The sequence below is a fragment of the Mya arenaria genome, chromosome 8 (assembly GCF_026914265.1).
Source record: "Mya arenaria isolate MELC-2E11 chromosome 8, ASM2691426v1".
Taxonomy (NCBI): Eukaryota; Metazoa; Mollusca; class Bivalvia; order Myida; family Myidae; genus Mya; species Mya arenaria.
The window spans coordinates 14,978,979-15,004,034 of NC_069129.1; the positions used below are offsets into that span (position 1 = coordinate 14,978,979).

The 25,056-nt window shown below is 35.1% G+C and overlaps 1 protein-coding gene across 1 annotated transcript in view; it reads left to right on the forward strand.

Annotated features, from left to right (window-relative positions):
• Window positions 1–25,056, forward strand: part of LOC128243994 (DC-STAMP domain-containing protein 2-like) — a 54,341-nt gene continuing 29,285 nt past the window's right edge. The window contains exons 1-10 of the mRNA XM_052962010.1: window positions 1–119; window positions 2,735–2,877; window positions 3,389–3,571; window positions 3,828–3,998; window positions 4,682–4,783; window positions 17,422–17,542; window positions 19,199–19,272; window positions 19,511–19,576; window positions 21,101–21,204; window positions 21,799–21,908. Of these exons, the coding sequence (XP_052817970.1) occupies window positions 1–119; window positions 2,735–2,877; window positions 3,389–3,571; window positions 3,828–3,998; window positions 4,682–4,783; window positions 17,422–17,542; window positions 19,199–19,272; window positions 19,511–19,576; window positions 21,101–21,204; window positions 21,799–21,908 (1,193 nt within the window). The remainder of the gene's footprint in view (window positions 120–2,734; window positions 2,878–3,388; window positions 3,572–3,827; window positions 3,999–4,681; window positions 4,784–17,421; window positions 17,543–19,198; window positions 19,273–19,510; window positions 19,577–21,100; window positions 21,205–21,798; window positions 21,909–25,056) is intronic.

Below are 25,056 nucleotides of genomic sequence, written 5' to 3' on the forward strand. Positions count from 1 at the left end.
ATGGCTACTATACAGAAAATCATTCAAGCTATCAAGATAAAATTGATATTGAATCGCTTATCGAAAGCAAAGGAAAACGCCATGAGAGAATTCCTTGGATTGCCTCCTAAAATGTCATGGTAATTTATAATTCTGCATCTTTGAGTTTGAGTTTGACAAACGACACGAACGATAGTCGATACTGACTGCCAACAACTACATTTGGGGAAATGATCATTAATTTACTGATTAGCATAACAACATGAATAATTCCAAATATGTTTGGATTAAATGTCCAAATTATTTGATAACTCTCGGTGAACTAATATTTATTTATTTATTTATTTATTTATTTATTTATTTATTTATTTATTTATTTATTTATTTATTTATTTATTATTAGTATTATTAGTATTATTAGTATTAGTATTATTGTTATTATCCATCCAATGAAACATCAATATCATCCAATAGCATTACCACTCGAAACATATCAACAGGCGAATTAATTCCACTAAAAATGCCCTCCCCCATTCAACCTCAAACAAACCAACCTCATCCAACAACAATACAACTCCCCCATTCAACCCCAACAAACCAACCACATCTTACAACAATACCACGCCCCAAATCAACCTCAAACAAACCAACCCTATCTTACAACATTACCAATCCCCAATTCAACCTCAAACCAACCCTATCTTACAACAATACCACGCCCCAATTCAACCTCAAACAAACCAACCCTATCTTACAACAATACCACTCCCCAATTCAACCTCAAACAAACCAACCCTATCTTACAACAATACCACTCCCCAATTCAACCTCAAACAAACCAACCCTATCTTACAACAATACCACTCCCCAATTCAACCTCAAACAAACCAACCCTATCTTACAACAATACCACTCCCCAATTCAACCTCAAACAAACCAACCTCATCTTACAGCAATAACATTCCCCCATTCAATCTCAAATAAACCAACCCCATCTGACAACAATACCACTCCTCATTTCAACCTCAAACAAACCAACCCCATCTAACAACAATAACATCCGCCATTCAACCTCAAACAAACCAACCCTATCTTACAACAATACCACTCACCCTATTCAACCTCAAACAAACCAACCACCATCTGACAACAATACCACTCCCCCTATTCAACCTCAAACAAACCAACCCCATCTTACAACAATACCACTCCCCCTATTAAACCTCAAATAAACCAACCCCATCTTACAAGAATAACACTCCTCTATTAAACCTCAACAAACCAAACAAATCCAACAACAATACCATTCCTCTATTCCACCTCAACAAACAATCCCCATTCAATAGCAATACCATTGTCCGTTTAACCACAACACAGCAAGGTTAGTCAGCTAGTCACTTTCAGCAGCAAAACGGCCTAACCTTTTATGTTATCAAATTTACTCTTCAATCCCAAAAATCCAATAGCAGCCCCATTCAATAGAAATACCACTCCAACACTCTACCTCAACATAAACTCATCCCTAAGCATTACTTCTCCTCTTTAAGCATACCAACCGTAATCAATAGCAATACTTCTCCCGTTTAATCCACAACAAACCAACCTCATACAATAGCAATACTTCTTCCGTTTAATCCACAACAAACCAACCTCATACAATAGCAATACTTCTCCCGTTTAATCCACAACAAACCAACTTCATACAATACCAATACTTCTCCCGTTTAATCCACAACAAACCAACCTCATACAATAGCAATACTTCTCCCGTTTAATCCACAGCAAACCAGCTTCATACAATACCAATACTTCTCCCGTTTAATCCACAACAAACCAACCTCATACAATAGCAATACTTCTCCCGTTTAATCCACAACAAACCAACCTCATACAATACCAATACTTCTCCCGTTTAATCCACAACAAACCAGCTTCATACAATACCAATACTTCTCCCGTTTAATCCACAACAAACCTACCTCATACAATACCAATACTTCTCCCGTTTAATCCACAACAAACAAAAAGAACCCCCCCCCTCAACCTCATTAAACCAACCCCATTCAATATTGATACCATTCATACCTTTAACCTCAACAAACCAACCCCAGCTGGTAACGATACCACTCCCACTTCAACTTTATTAAATCAACCTCATCTTACAGCAGAACCACTCACCCCTTCCTCATCAATACACCATTCCAATCCAACAGCAATACTAGAATCATCTCCTTCATTAACAAACCAACCCCATCAACTGGGAAAACCACTCGCCCCTTTAACATAACTAAACCAACCCATAGTAATAGAACCTTAACACGCCTGCAACCTTATCTAATGACAAACCAATTCCTCCCTTTAACCTCAGGAAACCAAACCCTACATACATGTATAGCAATACTGCTTCACCGATCCCAAACCTGTCACACCCATTACCAATAGTGATTGGTGCCCCCTCCCCCCCCCCACAGCTTCCTTAAAACAATCCTACCTTATAGCAATTCCAACCCTTTAAACCTTACAAACCAAGCAAACCAATAGTAATGTCATTCACTCCTTTATTCTCGAATCACCCCGCCCAATAACGAATCCAATTCCTGTACTTACACTCAGTTCACTGTATACTCAGAAGAATGCTCGGAATACCTTGCTAGATTAGGAAGAAAAGCACTTGAAAATCATACTTAAGATAGCAAAATCTGACTTCTTCATGTTTAATGAAACACGACGACTAAGCCCATGTATTCGATGCCAGGTACGATGACTGCACGTCCACTGTGAGCATGTGTATCAAAGATAAGCTGTGTCTCGTGTTCTGCCCGTGCTGCATGTACGACCGGAACCGCCATCAGAAAGTCCCCTCGTGTTGGAACAGCCTGTTTCTCAAGGAGTTTGTAGGTAAATGAGACCGAAATAAAAAACACATTTTCAAATTATAATTAAGCTTTTGTACACAACGCAGTCAAAGTTAGAATAAGGAATCATTCCTATATGATGTCGGTATATATATATATATATATATATATATATATATATATATATATATATATATATATATATATATATATATATTCCTTTACAGCTAAGATTGCTTTCGTCTCGAGCGATTTATGAGGGTCTGGCTTTCTTTGCGGAGTGGTTCTGACGCTACATAGAAGTCTATACGTAGTCTATGCTCAAATACTAGTACCAGCAAGACGCTACAATGGAGCTAGCAGCCTTCTTTTTATGGACACTAACTATTCTTTCCGGCCCTGATTGCAGGATTCCAAGGCGGATTGCTACTTCACGAATGGTGGCCCTTCTCTTGTCCATCTATCGGTTAGCCCGTACCCACGGGATCGACGGTTTTCACCTCCGTAGTTCTAAGGGAGGATAGGATGCTGTAACGTTTCATTCATGATTTCAGGTTTCCTTGGCGGAGTTCTGCTGACGCTGCTAGTCTATCTCATGATGATATTCCAGCTAGAAGTTCCGGCCAGAAAGGCAGCGTACATTTCTGCAGTCCTAGGAGCGGCACTGACGCTCTTCCTCGCCTTTTCACAACTCGCCCGCTGTCTTGTGCTCTTGATGCTTCCGCAGTTATTCTCCAGTGAGTTATTTTTGAATATTGTACATTTTTCAAGGATTTCTTTTTTAATGGTTTACCTTTGTTGATTTGTTTTGAAGGTCTAAAATTATGCTGAATTGATTGTAGATGGCCGAAATTATTATGCACATACATTTTATTTACAAGTTAGCCTCGATCGTTTGCAAATTCATGTTTGTCCAACTCTGCTTGATGTATATTCTACAATTAGTTCATGTAAATATTTGTATATACCAATATTATTTACATTGTACCCTAGGTAAGGGCCGTATGTTGCTACTCATATATGCACTGATCCTAGCCATGAACAATCCGTTACGGAACGTTAACCGCAACATTAACGTCATGTCCCAGAGTACGACGTGCGGGCAAGAAATGGCTCTCAACGAGACAAAGGAGCTCGTTAAAGCAGCAGTTGCACCTATGCAAGGTACAGTCACTACAGTATAACCTGTTCGCCCGTCCACCTGTTTCTAACGGACACCTCTTGTAACCGGCAACTGCAAGTTTCACCCCTACGGTATTACTTTCCTAAGAACATATATTTGTTGAATGAAGACCTGTCTAATTTAAACCCTGCGGCCACTTGTCTGCAATCTTACGAAGCCATACCGTATGTAAATGTAAATAATTATTATAAACAAGTATGCCAATCCGAGATTAGTGGAACATTGATGTAGATGTACAATGTACATGCATTGATTCATTTTATAGTTAATTGCATGCTTTATACACATAATTCATAACCATGACCTGTTCCAAAATATGAGCGTTTCCAGAATTGCGTATGCGTGCGTTTTAAAAACAATGGTTTCTGAGAAAACCAATAGTTGACCACTGGGAAAGCACACACAATGAATCACTGTACAAAAGTGTTGCCATGTTTGATCAAGCTTGCCCCAGGTTGCGCCTCTAAAGTGTGACCCCTTATGTCCTATCCTGAACCACCCTATTTATTGTAGCGCTGCATTTTGTAACTGATGTTGTTGTGCTTTGTTTTAACCTGAACACAATACTCGAAACTGTTTCAGTCACTGAGCACTGTATGTTAATTTTTGATAGGGGAAATTTAACGGGAAGCCTTGTCACCTTGTTGCACTTTGGTTCTTTCAGGAATAATGGACAGCGTGGACAAGGTGTTGGGAAAACTAACCGACTTCGCCAACACGTTAAAAGCAACATACACAACGTTGAAGAAAACGGTATCCGAAATTGGTATGTCTTCCGTATATATCGTGAAATATATCATGTATAATTATATGAGTTTCGTTTAGTTTATAATCATTTCAGTTAATTCATGTAAAGAGATAGGTATATGAATTACCAGAACTCTTAATATTTAACTACGCTGCAAGTAGATCGCATATAGTAAGTTCAATTTGGCTGTTAAACTTAACGACTTTACTCTTGGGAATCAAAAAAATATTTGCAATAATACACTTTAATGGCAATCAAGTTGGCTATTTATACTTTGCGGAACGGAACGAAACGGAACGGAACAAACATTGAGGCACCACACGGGGCACAGCATTTTTTTACTAATATGTAAATATATTAAATAATAATAATGATATATTGAAACTGCCTAGCGAACAGTCGATCAAGGGCTTTTTCGAACTGAACCATCTGAAAACCCACTTCTAAATGGATATTAAAATCTTCGGGACTGCAAACAGTTGTTCCGTTTCGTTCCGCAAAGTATAAATATCCCCTAGGATAATGATATTTAGCGGAACGGAACGGAACAAGATTTTTTTTTCTTGTCAATGGAATTTTTCATCCTGGTATATTACAGGTACACGAATTTATTACATGCAACCTAGCTGTTTTAAAAAACTATGTTCTTGACTTAGTCAATATAGGAAATCCTATCGCCATAAAATTTATATATTTAAATGTTTTGCACTTGTTGCAGTAATTTAATATTTATTATTCATATAAACTGACGAATGAAAAAAAATGAGTAGACAATCTAAATATTTTTTGGCGATATCAGGACCTCTTTAATATGTATCGAATGGCCGTCATATCCAGTACACTCATTTTGTATTATATAAAATTCTAAAAAATATTAATAATCATCGTAAACAAATTAAATTTGAAAACATGCTGGCCATATATAAATTGATATTACATGCACTAATAAAGTTGAAATATCACTATTACAGTCGGCATTGTGTACAAACCATGTCTTCAACTTTATAAATTGTGATTCCGTTTCGTTCCGCAAAGTATAAATATCCCCTAGGATAATGATATTTAGCGGAACGGAACGGAACAAGATTTGTAGCTGCCAACTTCCCTACATGAATCAGAGGTGGAGGACAAATGATGTCAGACTAAATGTCTTATCAAATCGGCACGGAGAACATTGCCCGCCCAAGGATCGAACTTAGACACCGACGCTCCTACTTATTGATCTAAGCGGGCGGGTTGGAAACTTCTATAATTATCGTAAACAAATTCAATTTAAAAACATATGATTTGAATGTGCATGCACTAATAAAGCTGAAATACATGTATCACTATTACAGTCATCATTGTGTACAAACCATGTCTTCAACTCTATAAATTGTGATTCCGTTTCGTTCCGCAAAGTATAAATATCCCCTAGGATAATGATATTTAGCGGAACGGAACGGAACAAGATTTTTTATTCTTGTCAATGGAATTTTTCATCCTGGTATATTACAGGTACACGAATTTACTACATGCAACCTAGCTGTTTTAAAAAACTATGTTCTTGACTTAGTCAATATAGGAAATCCTATCGCCATAAAATTTATATATTTAAATGTTTTGCACTTGTTGCAGTAATTAAATATTTATTATTCATATAAACTGACGAATGAAAAAAAAATGAGTAGACAATCTAAATATTTTTTGGCGATATCAGGACCTCTTTAATATGTATCGAATGGCCGTCATATCCAGTACACTCATTTTGTATTATATAAAATTCTAAAAAAATATTAATAATCATCGTCAACAAATTAAATTTGAAAACATGCTTGCCATATATAAATTGATATTACATGCACTAATAAAGTTGAAATATCACTATTACAGTCGGCATTGTGTACAAACCATGTCTTCAACTTTATAAATTGTGATTCCGTTTCGTTCCGCAAAGTATAAATATCCCCTAGGATAATGATATTTAGCGGAACGGAACGGAACAAGATTTTTTTTTATTTTAAACAAATTCAATTTAAAAACATATAATTTGAATGTGCATGCACTAATAAAGCTGAAATACATGTATCACTATTACAGTCCGGCGTCCGCCAGTCTGTCCGTCCGTCTGTTAACATTTACCTCGTATACACACTACAGGCTTCATTATTCAAGCAATCTTAAAGAATGTTGATCAAAATGTATCCATTTAAAAAAAAGTTCATTGTACATGCAATCTTGATCTAATTTGACCAGACTGTATTCTTCTATGAAATTTTGGTTCCTTTCGAAATTGGTTTAGGTCAGGTCAAAAAATAGGTCGTGAGCTTAGTTATTTACAAAAAGTAACAGAGAAGCCATGCAGCACATCATTGAAGTCTGAGACTTCTTGCTTATTAGAACTTAAATGAATACCTGCGAAATACTTTTATTAATCGTGAATGGAATGAAACACCAAAAACTGATTTTAAGAATAGTAATTACATTACACACTTTTCACTACATACTTGAATGTTTTGACGAGCAGCTATGTTACGACGTAGAATAAGTTACTCGTGGTACAACCTGGTGCCTAAGTGTCATTGATGATGCAATTTATAAACAAATACAGCGTCGCCTGCTCATCCAAATTAAATAAAGTGTTAATTGAATTGACTAGAATTTGCGAACACTATTATACCATTATAAGTTTTGTAATTTATCACCCCATCTTACCGACTTTGAACCTGTAATTTATTTACATTGAGCAAATATGTTCCAATACACAGTCGATTCAATACATTGTTCCTCATCAGAGAATCAGACGCCCGGATTAACCTGTTTATGCAACTAATCATAAATCTGATTAATGTGCACGTGCCATGGATGTATCAAGCTGAGAGATAGCTGTACATATGGAGTTCTATTAATTATTGTGCGTAAGATGTTGATTAACAAATGACTGTTCAGTCTAACCCACAAGTGTCTTAGCTCTGGGAGATAGTTTTACTACCGACTGCAGGTTCTCAGCGGGTATCAATTAACACCTCCTTGATAATGGACTGGAGAATTGATGAGGGATTATGATCCCTAACTGCCCTGTAACATGTAAAGGGGTTTCTTATTTTCAAAACGCCGTTACAAAAAATAAATTATTAAATATGAAAAACAAGATGCAATTCCATTTCACTTACAATAATGTCATAAAATTTGAACTAAAATGTTCACATAAATTTAATTTGTATATTAAGTGTACAAGAGATAATATGCATGGTTATATAACATAGGGAAAAAAACTTACGGAAATGTAGTGGTCAGTCAAAACATTTCTTACATTTTTGTTGTTTTTATAAAGTTTTAAAGTGATATCCTCAGTATTTCTAAATGATTTTTATTAATTCATTGTAATTGATTAAATTGAAGTGAAAGAACTTGTTTAAAATGATTTTTACACAAAGATTTCTTATACATACTTTAAGACTCAGCACCGCCAGATTCTGCTGTTTTTTTTCTATTTATTTTACTTAATTATTCTGACCTCCTTTTTAAGATATTATGATGATTTTTTTATATTGTTTTTTAACATATTGTCAAATAAAACAATAATAAAAAATAATTATATAACCATTTGGTGATGATACTTACAAAACAAAATTAAGGTATTTTTGACAAAATGACTGCACAACCCGATTTTGCCTTTTTTTCTCCTCCATTTATTTTACTTAATTATACTGACGTCATTTTTTAAGAAATCATACCAATGTTTTTTATATTGTTCGTTAAAATATTGCCGAATAGTACAATCAAATAGAACAATAATTCTGTAAACCGTTTGGTCAGCATAACTTCAACATTTTGACAAAATTGACCGCGTCACACGATGTTGCTGTTTTTTTTTTCTTTTATGAACTCCTATGACACACATGTACATGTATGACACATAGACATGTAAAGAGTCTTTCGGACGAGACTTTAAACCGAGGTCCCGTGTTGATGTTCTATCTGCATCTGGCACGTATAAGAACCAGGGAAGCTTCTGGAATTGGAGTGTCTTCTGTATCTTGCGCTATCCTCCGCAACCTAAAATCACTAACACTCTTCTGGAGGCGTCACCCATATGGGCAACCGGTTGCGACGATAAATAAACGCAAAAACAAACAAACATAGACTTGTATGCATATGTCATAGCTACAATTTAAGACTATAAGCATGTATGTAGGGGCGATACTGAGGTCACAACATTGATTATGGCTTAAATAAATGGTATTTTTAAATTTTAGTTTCAAATCTTTTGGTTGGACAAATGCTATTTAATAAAAATGACGTTTTGTCGAAATTAAACAAACTTTAATTGCTAAGGCTTTGAAGCTATGTCGAGTATTTTAAAATACTGTTATGTTTCAGAACATTAAACTTATCACCGTGCTATCGATTTGCCTTTTCTGTTTCATTTTACACACTACTACAACTGGTAAGATATTTCGAATATGGGTGAGAGAAAGGGTTCTTTGAAGATGTCCAACAGCGCTTACATTCATACTGAATAACTTAATGACACAATTACTTCGTTATCATTTATTAGTTCATGCATATTCAAATTATATATGGCAAATGTGTTTTCAAATTTATTTTGTTTACGATAATTATATAACTTTCCAACCCGCCCGCTTAGATCAGTAGGTAGGAGCATCAGTGTCGCGAGTTCGATGCGGAACGAAACGGAATCACAAGTTATAGAGTTAAAGACAAGGATTGTACACAACGCTGACTGTAATAGTGATATTTCAACTTTATTAGTGCATGTAATTTCATATAATATATGGCAAACATGTTCTCAAATTTAATTTGTGTAAGATTAGATAGTTTTCACATTTCTGTATTTGATTAATATGTTGTTATTTCTAAAAACAAAGTGACGAGTCTTCATTAGCAGGATAGGTAGTTTGCTTTTTAATTTATGCATCATAACTGATTATATATAAGTGAAGTTTATACAAGCATTATAAAGGAGGAAATGAGTCATAAATAACAAATCTTGTTCCGTTCCGTTCCGCTAAATATCATTATCCTAGGGGATATTTATACTTTGCGGAACGAAGCGGAATCACAATTTATAGAGTTGAAGACAAGGTTTGTACACACTGCTGACTGTAATAGTGATATTTCAGCTTTATTAGTGCATGTAATTTCAAAAATATATGGCAAACATGTTCTCAAATTTAATTTGTGTAAGATTAGATAGTTTCCACTTTTCTGTATATGATTAATATGTTGTCATTTCTAAAAAAAGTGAAGAGTCTTCATTAGCAGCGCAGGATAGCAGGATAACTGTTTATATATAAGTGAAGTTTATACAAGCATTATAAAGGAGGAAATGAGTCATAAATAACAAATCTTGTTCCGTTCCGTTCCGCTAAATATCATTATCCTAGGGGATATTTATACTTTGCGGAACGAAACGGAATCACAATTTATAGAGTTGAAGACAAGGTTTGTACACACTGCTGACTGTAATAGTGATATTTCAGCTTTATTAGTGCATGTAATTTCAAAAATATATGGCAAACATGTTCTCAAATTTAATTTGTGTAAGATTAGATAGTTTCCACTTTTCTGTATATGATTAATATGTTGTCATTTCTAAAAAAAGTGAAGAGTCTTCATTAGCAGCGCAGGATAGCAGGATAACTGTTTATATATAAGTGAAGTTTATACAAGCATTATAAAGGAGGAAATGAGTCATAAATAACAAATCTTGTTCCGTTCCGTTCCGCTAAATATCATTATCCTAGGGGATATTTATACTTTGCGGAACGAAACGGAATCACAATTTATAGAGTTGAAGACATGGTTTGTACACAATGCTGACTGTAATAATGATACATGTATTTCAGCTTTATTAGTGCATGCACATTCAAATTATATGTTTTTAAATTGAATTTGTTTACGATTATTATAGAAGTTTCCAACCCGCCCGCTTAGATCAATAAGTAGGAGCGTCGGTGTCTAAGTTCGATCCTTGGGCGGGCAATGTTCTCCGTGCCGATTTGATAAGACATTTAGTCTGACATCATTTGTCCTCCACCTCTGATTCATGTAGGGAAGTTGGCAGCTACAAATCTTGTTCCGTTCCGTTCCGCTAAATATCATTATCCTAGGGGATATTTATACTTTGCGGAACGAAACGGAATCACAATTTATAAAGTTGAAGACATGGTTTGTACACAATGCCGACTGTAATAGTGATATTTCAACTTTATTAGTGCATGTAATATCAATTTATATATGGCCAGCATGTTTTCAAATTTAATTTGTTTACGATGATTATTAATATTTTTTAGAATTTTATATAATACAAAATGAGTGTACTGGATATGACGGCCATTCGATACATATTAAAGAGGTCCTGATATCGCCAAAAAATATTTAGATTGTCTACTCATTTTTTTTTTCATTCGTCAGTTTATATGAATAATAAATATTAAATTACTGCAACAAGTGCAAAATATTTAAATATATAAATTTTATGGCGATAGGATTTCCTATATTGACTAAGTCAAGAACATAGTTTTTTAAAACAGCTAGGGTGCATGTAATAAATTCGTGTACCTGTAATATACCAGGATGAAAAATTCCATTGACAAGAAAAAATAAATCTTGTTCCGTTCCGTTCCGCTAAATATCATTATCCTAGGGGATATTTATACTTTGCGGAACGAAACGGAATCACAATTTATAGAGTTGAAGACATGGTTTGTACACAATGCTGACTGTAATAATGATACATGTATTTCAGCTTTATTAGTGCATGCACATTCAAATTATATGTTTTTAAATTGAATTTGTTTACGATTATTATAGAAGTTTCCAACCCGCCCGCTTAGATCAATAAGTAGGAGCGTCGGTGTCTAAGTTCGATCCTTGGGCGGGCAATGTTCTCCGTGCCGATTTGATAAGACATTTAGTCTGACATCATTTGTCCTCCACCTCTGATTCATGTAGGGAAGTTGGCAGCTACAAATCTTGTTCCGTTCCGTTCCGCTAAATATCATTATCCTAGGGGATATTTATACTTTGCGGAACGAAACGGAATCACAATTTATAAAGTTGAAGACATGGTTTGTACACAATGCCGACTGTAATAGTGATATTTCAACTTTATTAGTGCATGTAATATCAATTTATATATGGCAAGCATGTTTTCAAATTTAATTTGTTGACGATGATTATTAATATTTTTTTAGAATTTTATATAATACAAAATGAGTGTACTGGATATGACGGCCATTCGATACATATTAAAGAGGTCCTGATATCGCCAAAAAATATTTAGATTGTCTACTCATTTTTTTTTCATTCGTCAGTTTATATGAATAATAAATATTAAATTACTGCAACAAGTGCAAAATATTTAAATATATAAATTTTATGGCGATAGGATTTCCTATATTGACTAAGTCAAGAACATAGTTTTTTTAAAACAGCTAGGTTGCATGTAATAAATTCGTGTACCTGTAATATACCAGGATGAAAAATTCCATTGACAAGAAAAAAAATCTTGTTCCGTTCCGTTCCGCTAAATATCATTATCCTAGGGGATATTTATACTTTGCGGAACGAAACGGAATCACAATTTATAGAGTTGAAGACATGGTTTGTACACAATGCTGACTGTAATAATGATACATGTATTTCAGCTTTATTAGTGCATGCACATTCAAATTATATGTTTTTAAATTGAATTTGTTTACGATTATTATAGAAGTTTCCAACCCGCCCGCTTAGATCAATAAGTAGGAGCGTCGGTGTCTAAGTTCGATCCTTGGGCGGGCAATGTTCTCCGTGCCGATTTGATAAGACATTTAGTCTGACATCATTTGTCCTCCACCTCTGATTCATGTAGGGAAGTTGGCAGCTACAAATCTTGTTCCGTTCCGTTCCGCTAAATATCATTATCCTAGGGGATATTTATACTTTGCGGAACGAAACGGAATCACAATTTATAAAGTTGAAGACATGGTTTGTACACAATGCCGACTGTAATAGTGATATTTCAACTTTATTAGTGCATGTAATATCAATTTATATATGGCCAGCATGTTTTCAAATTTAATTTGTTTACGATGATTATTAATATTTTTTAGAATTTTATATAATACAAAATGAGTGTACTGGATATGACGGCCATTCGATACATATTAAAGAGGTCCTGATATCGCCAAAAAATATTTAGATTGTCTACTCATTTTTTTTTTCATTCGTCAGTTTATATGAATAATAAATATTAAATTACTGCAACAAGTGCAAAATATTTAAATATATAAATTTTATGGCGATAGGATTTCCTATATTGACTAAGTCAAGAACATAGTTTTTTAAAACAGCTAGGTTGCATGTAATAAATTCGTGTACCTGTAATATACCAGGATGAAAAATTCCATTGACAAGAAAAAATAAATCTTGTTCCGTTCCGTTCCGCTAAATATCATTATCCTAGGGGATATTTATACTTTGCGGAACGAAACGGAATCACAATTTATAGAGTTGAAGACATGGTTTGTACACAATGCTGACTGTAATAATGATACATGTATTTCAGCTTTATTAGTGCATGCACATTCAAATTATATGTTTTTAAATTGAATTTGTTTACGATTATTATAGAAGTTTCCAACCCGCCCGCTTAGATCAATAAGTAGGAGCGTCGGTGTCTAAGTTCGATCCTTGGGCGGGCAATGTTCTCCGTGCCGATTTGATAAGACATTTAGTCTGACATCATTTGTCCTCCACCTCTGATTCATGTAGGGAAGTTGGCAGCTACAAATCTTGTTCCGTTCCGTTCCGCTAAATATCATTATCCTAGGGGATATTTATACTTTGCGGAACGAAACGGAATCACAATTTATAAAGTTGAAGACATGGTTTGTACACAATGCCGACTGTAATAGTGATATTTCAACTTTATTAGTGCATGTAATATCAATTTATATATGGCAAGCATGTTTTCAAATTTAATTTGTTGACGATGATTATTAATATTTTTTTAGAATTTTATATAATACAAAATGAGTGTACTGGATATGACGGCCATTCGATACATATTAAAGAGGTCCTGATATCGCCAAAAAATATTTAGATTGTCTACTCATTTTTTTTTCATTCGTCAGTTTATATGAATAATAAATATTAAATTACTGCAACAAGTGCAAAATATTTAAATATATAAATTTTATGGCGATAGGATTTCCTATATTGACTAAGTCAAGAACATAGTTTTTTTAAAACAGCTAGGTTGCATGTAATAAATTCGTGTACCTGTAATATACCAGGATGAAAAATTCCATTGACAAGAAAAAAAATCTTGTTCCGTTCCGTTCCGCTAAATATCATTATCCTAGGGGATATTTATACTTTGCGGAACGAAACGGAATCACAATTTATAGAGTTGAAGACATGGTTTGTACACAATGCTGACTGTAATAATGATACATGTATTTCAGCTTTATTAGTGCATGCACATTCAAATTATATGTTTTTAAATTGAATTTGTTTACGATTATTATAGAAGTTTCCAACCCGCCCGCTTAGATCAATAAGTAGGAGCGTCGGTGTCTAAGTTCGATCCTTGGGCGGGCAATGTTCTCCGTGCCGATTTGATAAGACATTTAGTCTGACATCATTTGTCCTCCACCTCTGATTCATGTAGGGAAGTTGGCAGCTACAAATCTTGTTCCGTTCCGTTCCGCTAAATATCATTATCCTAGGGGATATTTATACTTTGCGGAACGAAACGGAATCACAATTTATAAAGTTGAAGACATGGTTTGTACACAATGCCGACTGTAATAGTGATATTTCAACTTTATTAGTGCATGTAATATCAATTTATATATGGCCAGCATGTTTTCAAATTTAATTTGTTTACGATGATTATTAATATTTTTTAGAATTTTATATAATACAAAATGAGTGTACTGGATATGACGGCCATTCGATACATATTAAAGAGGTCCTGATATCGCCAAAAAATATTTAGATTGTCTACTCATTTTTTTTTTCATTCGTCAGTTTATATGAATAATAAATATTAAATTACTGCAACAAGTGCAAAAAATTTAAATATATAAATTTTATGGCGATAGGATTTCCTATATTGACTAAGTCAAGAACATAGTTTTTTAAAACAGCTAGGGTGCATGTAATAAATTCGTGTACCTGTAATATACCAGGATGAAAAATTCCATTGACAAGAAAAAATAAATCTTGTTCCGTTCCGTTCCGCTAAATATCATTATCCTAGGGGATATTTATACTTTGCGGAACGAAACGGAATCACAATTTATAGAGTTGAAGACATGGTTTGTACACAATGCTGACTGTAATAATGATACATGTATTTCAGCTTTATTAGTGCATGCACATTCAAATTATATGTTTTTAAATTGAATTTGTTTACGATTATTATAGAAGTTTCCAACCCGCCCGCTTAGATCAATAAGTAGGAGCGTCGGTGTCTAAGTTCGATCCTTGGGCGGGCAATGTTCTCCGTGCCGATTTGATAAGACATTTAGTCTGACATCATTTGTCCTCCACCTCTGATTCATGTAGGGAAGTTGGCAGCTACAAATCTTGTTCCGTTCCGTTCCGCTAAATATCATTATCCTAGGGGATATTTATACTTTGCGGAACGAAACGGAATCACAATTTATAAAGTTGAAGACATGGTTTGTACACAATGCCGACTGTAATAGTGATATTTCAACTTTATTAGTGCATGTAATATCAATTTATATATGGCAAGCATGTTTTCAAATTTAATTTGTTGACGATGATTATTAATATTTTTTTAGAATTTTATATAATACAAAATGAGTGTACTGGATATGACGGCCATTCGATACATATTAAAGAGGTCCTGATATCGCCAAAAAATATTTAGATTGTCTACTCATTATGTTTTTAAATTGAATTTGTTTACGATAATTATAGAAGTTTCCAACCCGCCCGCTTAGATCAATAAGTAGGAGCGTCGGTGTCTAAGTTCGATCATGGGCGGGCAATGTTCTCCGTGCCGATTTGATAAGACATAGTTTTTTAAAACAGCTAGGTTGCATGTAATAAATTCGTGTACCTGTAATATACCAGGATGAAAAATTCCATTGACAAGGAAAAAAAATCTTGTTCCGTTCCGTTCTGCTAAATATCATTATCCTAGGGGATATTTATACTTTGCGGAACGAAACGGAACAACTGTTTGCAGTCCCGAAGATTTTAATATCCATTTAGAAGTGGGTTTTCAGATGGTTCAGTTCGAAAAAGCCCTTGATCGACTGTTCGCTAGGCAGTTTCAATATATCATTATTATTATTTAATATATTTACATATTAGTAAAAAAATGCTGTGCCCCGTGTGGTGCCTCAATGTTTGTTCCGTTCCGTTTCGTTCCGTTCCGCAAAGTATAAATAGCCATCAAGTTAGACTTAGTAAAATACATTGAAACACTACAGTTCAATAATACTATCATTTAATTCATTACGAACTACTTCTACTGATGTACGGTACGAGGCATTCGGAATCCACGGCCATTTTTATCGAAAACAACCTCGGATGTATGCCGGTACATCAGTTGAAGTAGTTCGTATTTTTTTGAATTTTTATCATTAATAGAATGTAGTGTTTAAGCTTGTATTTATTGATCTAAGTTTAAATTGATTGCCAGTGAAGTGTATTATTGCAAACATAATTAAGATTCCCAAGAGTTAAGTCATTAAGTTTAACTGCTTAAATTAAATTACTACAAGATCTACATACAGCGGACTTATACATACCGATTTCTGAGTAGGTAAAGCGTCCAAATATATCCGAGGTTGTTTTCGATAAAAATGGCCGAGGAGCTCCGAATGACATCCTAGGTTGTTTTCGAAGAACAAAGGTCGAGGAGTTCCGAAAGTTCCCTCGTATGGGTTTTTGTTCTCTCTCATTCGAAACGCCTCGGCAATTTTCCATGAAATTGATTGTCATTGAAGTGTATCATTGCATAGATAACTATGATTTCCAAGAGTAAAGTCATTAATTTTAACTGCTATATTGAAATTACTACGCGATCTACTTGCACGTAGTTGAAGAGTTTTGATTTCTGACATTGTAAACCGTCCACACACTTACATCCGAGGTTATTTTCGATCAAAAATGGAGGAGTTTCCGAATGGTTCTCTCTTTCACATGTCTGCGGTGGGTCTAAGCAATAATAGAGCCAATGGGAAAGGGTATACCTTAGACATTCTTAAACATTCGGAACACCACACCTCGGATATTTTTCATCGAAAACAAACTCGAATGTAAATGGACAGTTTACAATGTCAGAATTCTTTACGTTTAACTACGTTGCAAGTGGCTGCAATTAGGTCGCGTAGTAATTTCGATTTAGCAGTAATGTTAAGCCTTACACGAATATGACTTCACTCTTAGGAATCTTAATTATTTATGCAATTAAACACGTCACTGGCAATCAATTTAACTAATTATTATTTAAAAATTACAAGTCAAAACACTGCAATTAATATATATTATTATTATTAATTTTACGAACTACTTTTACTAATGAACCAGTTGGCATACATCCGATGCTCGTCGTATTGCGGAGATGGTCGAAGTGTTCCGATTGACTAAAACTACCACATCTTATGTTCCTTCAACAGGCGCGGTTATCAAGCGTGTGGCTCAATGGCTTAAGAGTACGGTGGACACGTGTAATAGAAAGATGGGCTCGCCATACCGGAAGTGTAAAAACCTGTTTGAAGACGCATACAACGATTGCAAGTAAAAACTTTGAAGTTGCTATTTTGACGGATTAAAGGTGTTAATTATATCCCACCCCCTCCCCGCTCCCCCAGGTCCGGTTAATTGCGGGGACGTTCGGTCCAGCCAATCCCGGGTAAAATTCCCGTCCTGCGGGGAAAACTGGTGGTTAAATCCCCGCCAAATGCCCCCGCAGCCAGGGATATATAGGGAAGGCCCATTCCCCGCTATTTTTTTCGGAGCTAAAACAAAACCGCCGCATTCATTCAGCACTGCGGGGCCACCTGAAAGGTAAAACACAGTCCATTTCCACCGCTATCCCCGGTATTGCCCCGGACCTGGGGGCGTGGTAACAATTGAATGGTGCATGTAAGGCTAATTTTCCATGACTTCGTATGCGCACTCCGTGTACGTGTTCTGTATCCGCAAAATTCGAAACGAAAACTCATTGACGATATTCCATGAGTTCGTATGCTCACTCCGTGTACATGTTCTGTATCCGCAAAATTCGAAACGAAAACTCATTGACGATATTCCATGACTTCGTATGCGCACTCCGTGTACGTGTTCTGTATCCGCAAAATTCGAAACGAAAACTCATTGACGATATTCCATGATTCGTGTGCGCGTCTGCGCCGATCCATTCGCTTCCGTGAAAACCCGAGCATTGAGCGATTTTTCACGCACATGAAGATCATTTGCGGACGTGACACCACTTAAAACCCCCAGATGTTATGAATTTTCATTATTGAACTAGTCAGAGAATGATCAATTATGTACGACCAATCAATGAGAGTATTGCAACTCAACCATTTTATATTTCTCTGAAGTCACTTCAAAAATTTCGTTTTTTTTGCGGTTTATTTGATCGTGTTTTCTAACGGCTGTAGATTTATTTCAGTTTTATCCTATCACACACCAAGGGCGGATCCTGGGTTCGACGTTAAAAGAGGGTGTACCATAGGGGCGTAACCTTTTAACTTGCGCCCCTCCCTCAGATCTGAATTTTTTGTATTTTGGTTTCAATTTTTGCATGGGCGTTTGAGGGTACTCCTCCAAAAAGATTTAAACAATTGCTAGTCCGAAATGGTACATCGTTGGCGTATTTTATTACTATTTTTCCACCTATATTGAAATAAAAAGTAAACTTGGACGAGTTTAGGGGAGGGCGCGCAACGGGTGGTTTTCCGTGACTGAAATTGTAATGGAAAATTGCGATGCACATGGTTTTACGTATTTATATGTTAGTTATGTTATTTAGTTTGATGCAAACAAAACACTAATTATTTCTCAAAAACCAAAACCATTTCTTCTTTCCAGGGAACACGATGCTTTTACATCTTCCCCTTGCTGCTTTTTCGTGTCTTCAAAGAAAAATGGTGGGGTCATAATTTTCAAACTCAAATAAAAAAAATCATAAAAAAACCCTTACAATTCCAAACTTAAAATTACGATGCCAAAAATGTAAAAGATTATTCAAAAAAATCTCATTAATATGCACTCTGTACTATCTATATATATCAATACAGAACAAATGTTTTTTTTCGAGATTTGTTCACATTTTTGGCATCTTTATTTCTAATTTGGAATTGTAAGATTATGTTATTTTATTTTAAAAAAATGAGTTTGAAAAACCTGTGCCAGTGCTTGTATCATACTATTTAATGTTTTATTCAGGAAAAAGCTTGGCGCAATGGGATTTCTGTGCGAGATAGCTAGCTTAGTTGGTAAAGTGTGCAACGTTGTCAGGGGTAGGTAAAACACCAAGGAAATCGATTACCTTTCTTTAACCGTTTATTTGCAAAAGAAAAATGTTAAGCTGGTTCATTATAAAGTATGTGAAAAAGGTATCAATACATTTTATGAACAAAGTTTAATACTATGATAAATATATATATGAAAAAATAAACATTTAAATCCAGTTTATACTAAATGCAGTATAAAGTTTGTATATGTACTATATATCTACTTTTTACATGCATATTACAGTCGGTGAGCTGCTGTGCTTTATCGTAGACGCCATACGACGACTGCTGGAGTCGGCTATTGACCTTCGTAAGTCCCCCATCCCCGCTATCTTTCTCAAGATAGACCGTGATGATTTTACTCCCGATTAAGATTGCTCCTCAAAATCAAATAAAACACGAGCGGTTTAAACGTTCTAATTTTTGGCCTTCCCCACCCACTTTTGAACAACGGAAGGCCCTGAAATTAAGCAATAACACGCAGAGCGGTTTAACTTGAGGCAAAATACTTCTTTGCTACATATAGGGAGAGTTAGTGAGTCAAATAAGTCCGAACACCAAATAAGTTCATCAGTTCATTTTGTTTTTCTACGGAACTTTCTCGGCCCGGACCCTCGCTTCGCTCGCTTCCTTTTCTGTGGATCGCCAAAATGAACTCTTATGTATACTTAGCCAGGGATACATGTAAAAATGCAGAGCTGATAGCCATAATGATGGACCATTTGAGAGACTGTGGTGTTGATAGCAGACATGTAATGTCCGTGGCTTTGGTGCTTTATTTGTCGCTAAGTGTAATTTGATATCTAAAAGTGACTCGCTCATGGTTTGTAAAATGCACTTTCTTATTACGAAATAAAGTGTGGCAAATCATTAGGAGTGTTAAAAATAAGATACTGAATGCTCAAACCCTTTTGCAAATGTTTATATTTGCTCAAATATTGTCTTTGAGGACAACAAATTTCATAAGCATTACTAACGGCTTTGAGTGATTCGTTTTTGCGTGATTGGTTATCATCATCATGTGATGTTCACAATGTCGTAGGTTCGCATCCTACTCAATTTTTTATACCTGAATGGGTTTTTTTCTGCAATTTCGATATCTCAGAGTTAAATAATGATAAGTATTTTGTGATGCATTACCGGGAAAACTATTGTTTGACCAAAAACATGAGCGAGTCCCTGTAATATCTTGTTTACATCAATGCTTCATAACAAAGCGTTTGTCATTCAAGGAAGGAAGTGCTAACCGAAATACTTGGTATATTTATAGTAAAAGGATGATTTTTTCTCTCCTTTTTTAAAGAAATTAAATATTAAGCTTTGAAGGCATGTTGCATACGTAGTTTATGCTCAGCCATTGTGACCATTGATGTACAAATGTACATGGACTGTTTCTTATTGAATCCACAAACTAATTTATAGCATTCTCCACAAATCTGACAAATAAAATTCAAACTATTTAAACAACTGTTACCGTGTTGGAATCGTGAAGTTGGTTCTTAAATGTTCACTTGAAGTTGGGTTTTCTGTGAAATGTTTTGTCAACACGAGATTGTCCGGTTAGTGCAGTGGTTAGTGAACTCGCTTCTCACCTAGGCGACCCGGGTTTGATTCCCGTGCTGGGTACATGCGAGTTTGGTTTGTGGTCGGACAAGCGGGTTTTCTCCGGTACTCCCCCACAATACAGCACCATTCTCTCGCGCAACATCGTGCTAACGAGAGAGATTAATATAAGTTTCAACAATTGTTTTACAATCGTTGTAAAAAAATAAGTTTAAATTAAATTAACATATAAGGGTTTCCGCGATTCCATATACACAAATTATCACTGCAGCTACTCAGCGTGTGCTGAAGGACGCAGAGGAAATGTTTTACTTCAACGTCTCCTTAAACTACACCTTCAACTACACGTTCAGCCAGTCCCGTTCTTACAAGCAGGTGTTGTTGGTGTTGTTGTTGTTGTTGTTGTTTCCCTAAACAACGCATTCCACTACACGTTCAACCAGTCTCTCTCCTACAATTAGGTGTTGTTGTTGTTGTTGTTGTTGTTGTTTCCCTAAACAACGCATTCCACTACACCTTCAGCCAGTCTCTCTCCTACAATTAGGTGTTGTTAATGTTGTTGTTTTTGTTGTTTTCCTTAGCTGCATGTTCAACACATTCAAATAGTTCAACGCCTACATGTAGTTGTTGTTGTTGTTGTTATTGTTTCCATAAACTACAAATTTCACTTCACGTTAAGCCATTCTTGTACCTTCAAGCAGGTTATGTTGCATTAGTTCATTTTTGTGTATATTATTATGAACATGTTTACATGTTTTGCGTCATATGGGGGCAGTTCAAGGATTTTACGCTTAAGAAAGAAGCATATGGCGTGCCCCCTCTCTCTCTCTGTTTCCTTTTAATCTTAAAAAGGCTTCTACTGAGGTTTGCCCTGAGAAAAACATTGTTATTTATGCATATTTGTTTTACCATATGGACAAGAATCTGAATTTGCTATGCTAATAACATATAATATTTATGACTAATCAGATAAAAGAAGACATAAGCAGGGAAATACACGCCCACCTGGACATGTTTGTTGACGCCATCGGGGTCTTCAGGAACGTCATGGTCCTCACTGCGCTGTTTGTAATCATCAAGTACGTATCTGTTATAAATAACATGTTCTACCATGCTGTTCAGTTAGTTTTATCAGTCAAATAACAAGTTTTGCAACTATTAAGTCTACTTTAAAATCAATTGTGCTTATCTTCTTTTGATAAAAACCGAATACTTCACTGCAAAACCGAATACTTCACTGCAAACAACAGCAAACATTAAACTTTAAATAATTATGTGATATAAAAAATACTTTCGTACAAAATCTTTAAACATTAATTCAATGTAATATCATCTAATTAACACATTTTTAAATTCTCTGACTTACTAAACACTAACATATTGCATAATAAATTTGCGGTACGTTCTTATTGGGTAATTTTTTTATGCATGTATATTCTGATTCTCCTTCACACAAAAACTGCATAAAACTTCGTCGCCCAACATAAAAGGTGTTTATACATAAAAAAACGTCCGTATAGTGCCCGTGTAAGTGCATAAGCCGTCGAAAAGATAAATAATGCAAAAAAATCAATAACAAATAGCTAAAATAGGTACAAGAATGGTACACTTGGACTGGAAACACAGTTTTAAGTCACGCATTTTTCTATTTTCACTTTGTAAACAATCAATCGCTCAGCTTATACAGTCAATAACTTTTTTGTTAAGGCCTCCACAAACAAAATTTAAAAAACCGAGAGACGCTTATACGTGTGGTCTCCGGGTAGGCGTATTTACACGTATATTGCGAGAAAGGTGATGTAACTTACTTAAAAGGTGAAAATACCCTCCTGAAACACCGAAATTCATTCAAACGCCGCCAATTTATTCTGCTCCACACAATTCCCTCACTTAAAATTCGGCAAACACAAAACACGTTGGACCCCCTGATATATGTGACGTAATTAATCACGTAGTATACACATACTGATTTACACATATATTCGTACTTAGTGATAACCATTGATTTCGTCACTCATTTTTAGGTAAAATGCGTACTTAACGCTGTAAACAACAAGCTTACATGTTTATCATTTTCTGTCGGTCAAATGGACAGAACCTTTTACAATTTTACTCGGACCGGGTTTACTCGGACCGGGTTTAGGTTTACCGGTCAGGACCGTCGGACCAATGATTTTCCCGTTGTCTGATTAAGCTTGGGATTAGTTAACTAGTTGCCATTAAATGGTTTTCATAGCAAAATTAAAGCGCAATATTTACACCTCGACTTCAATTCCTTAGATGAACTCACAGTTACTTGGTATTTGGACTGCACTTTTGGCCAGTCGATCTACCTGATTCGAGCGATTGGTCCCTAGGGTGATCTCTTGGAATGAGAATCATAAACAATGTGTTCTAGTACTCTACGATTCACATTATAAACAAATAATCCACTTTTAGTCGTTTATTTTTACATATTAAATATTTTAATAGTTCATACAATCTTTGAATAAATACCGAGTAACTGTGAATGAACTGTCGGCAATTGCTGTTATTATCCGATGAACACAACATCTTCGGATATGTTATGATACGCGAATCATCGCATAACAATATAACTAAATCAAAGCGCGTGGCGCTGAAAGACTATCTGCGGGCAAATATGTGAGAGTTGCAAATTTTATTTGAACTATGGGAATGGGTGAAGAGCACATAAATAAAAGTGAAAAATATGCCGACAGCGCTTGTGCCCACGGTGCTTTGATTAGATAGCATACGTTAGACAAATTTTATGAACTTACACGTTTTAATTCTTTAAGGAAAATGGTTTTATTTTTACGAGCAACTTTAGCAATAATACCTTTTAAAATGCAGACTTTATCAGATGGTCGTTTTCCCGCGGTGAGGACAAACATGTGTTCAGTTAATGTATGTAGAATCTATGTTTAGAATATAGGTCAGTTAATGAAGTTGAAACTATTTTTAGATTATCGGAACTATTCTGTTTTTATGAATTAGAATAGGATTGTGCTTTTTAAAGTTTATTAATAAATTTAATGTTATTTATGTTTAATATAAGTACCTGTGTAGAAACAGTACTAGTGTTGTTATAAATGCTTCGTACTCTTTGGATGTTAAACAGGTTTAATCCGAACTACTTATTTGCTTCACCAAACGTATGCATGACTCATTGTCGTATCAGGGCATGTATGCTTATCTAAATTGAAAGCCTAATGTCTAAAACTATGCCAAGAATACACCGGAACGAAGCTTTTATGCAAAAATGAAAACATCTCATAAGAAATATAAACGCCTAAAATCATAGAATGAATAGTATCTTGTTATTGTGTAGCTGATGTAAATTACAATGTATAGTATTTGAAGCATTAGCAATGCGAAACCTGAGATACAACTATTTTAACACTAAGACAATAATAATATTATTTTCTTATCTCATTAAAGTCAAATAAAAAATCACCATTACAAATAAGCGTGCTTCAGGGTCACGTCAGGTTTAAATAACAAATCCTGCAGGCGATGGGACACTTGCGGTCGGTAATAATTTCTGGAACATCATGGGCTAAACTAGAGTGAATATCAATACTGTATGTTATCTTCCTACCAGAGCCTCCATTATCTTGACCCTCATTGATCTGATAAATATAACGATCTATAAATAGTTATATTCTGCTAAAAATAAAATACCGGGATACATAATTACAGCGCGGAAATAGCCGAACAAGCAAAAACTCATACTCGGACTGCAACACGACCAATCCATTTGTATGGTTTCGACGTCATTCTGGTAAAGATAGAGCGCATTGAGACAAAAAAAAATGGGTTAAAACGACATGAATAGAAGTAGTTCTTTAGAGTTTGTGGTCTTAAGACTACCGTCGCGCATGCGCAGATAGTCTAAAAACTACCGTTGTTTATTACCATTAATTAAAAGCTATTGGATATCCTTATTCTTGCATACCGGACGTGTATTTCCGGTCATGTGACCAGTGCTGGAAAAACCCATCTTACATACCCCATGTAAGATGAGTCGCGCGCAACAACGCGACACTTCTTATTTCTTTTATTGTATGATTTATGAATAGTATATTATGCCATTTCAATTAAGCGCAGTCAAATATATATGTTTGCAAGACTTTTAATTAAAACTGAAAATAAATAATCGTAAAAAACGCTAGTTTTAGTTATTTAAAATTACTGCGCTCTATGACGTCAGTAAACAACGTCGCA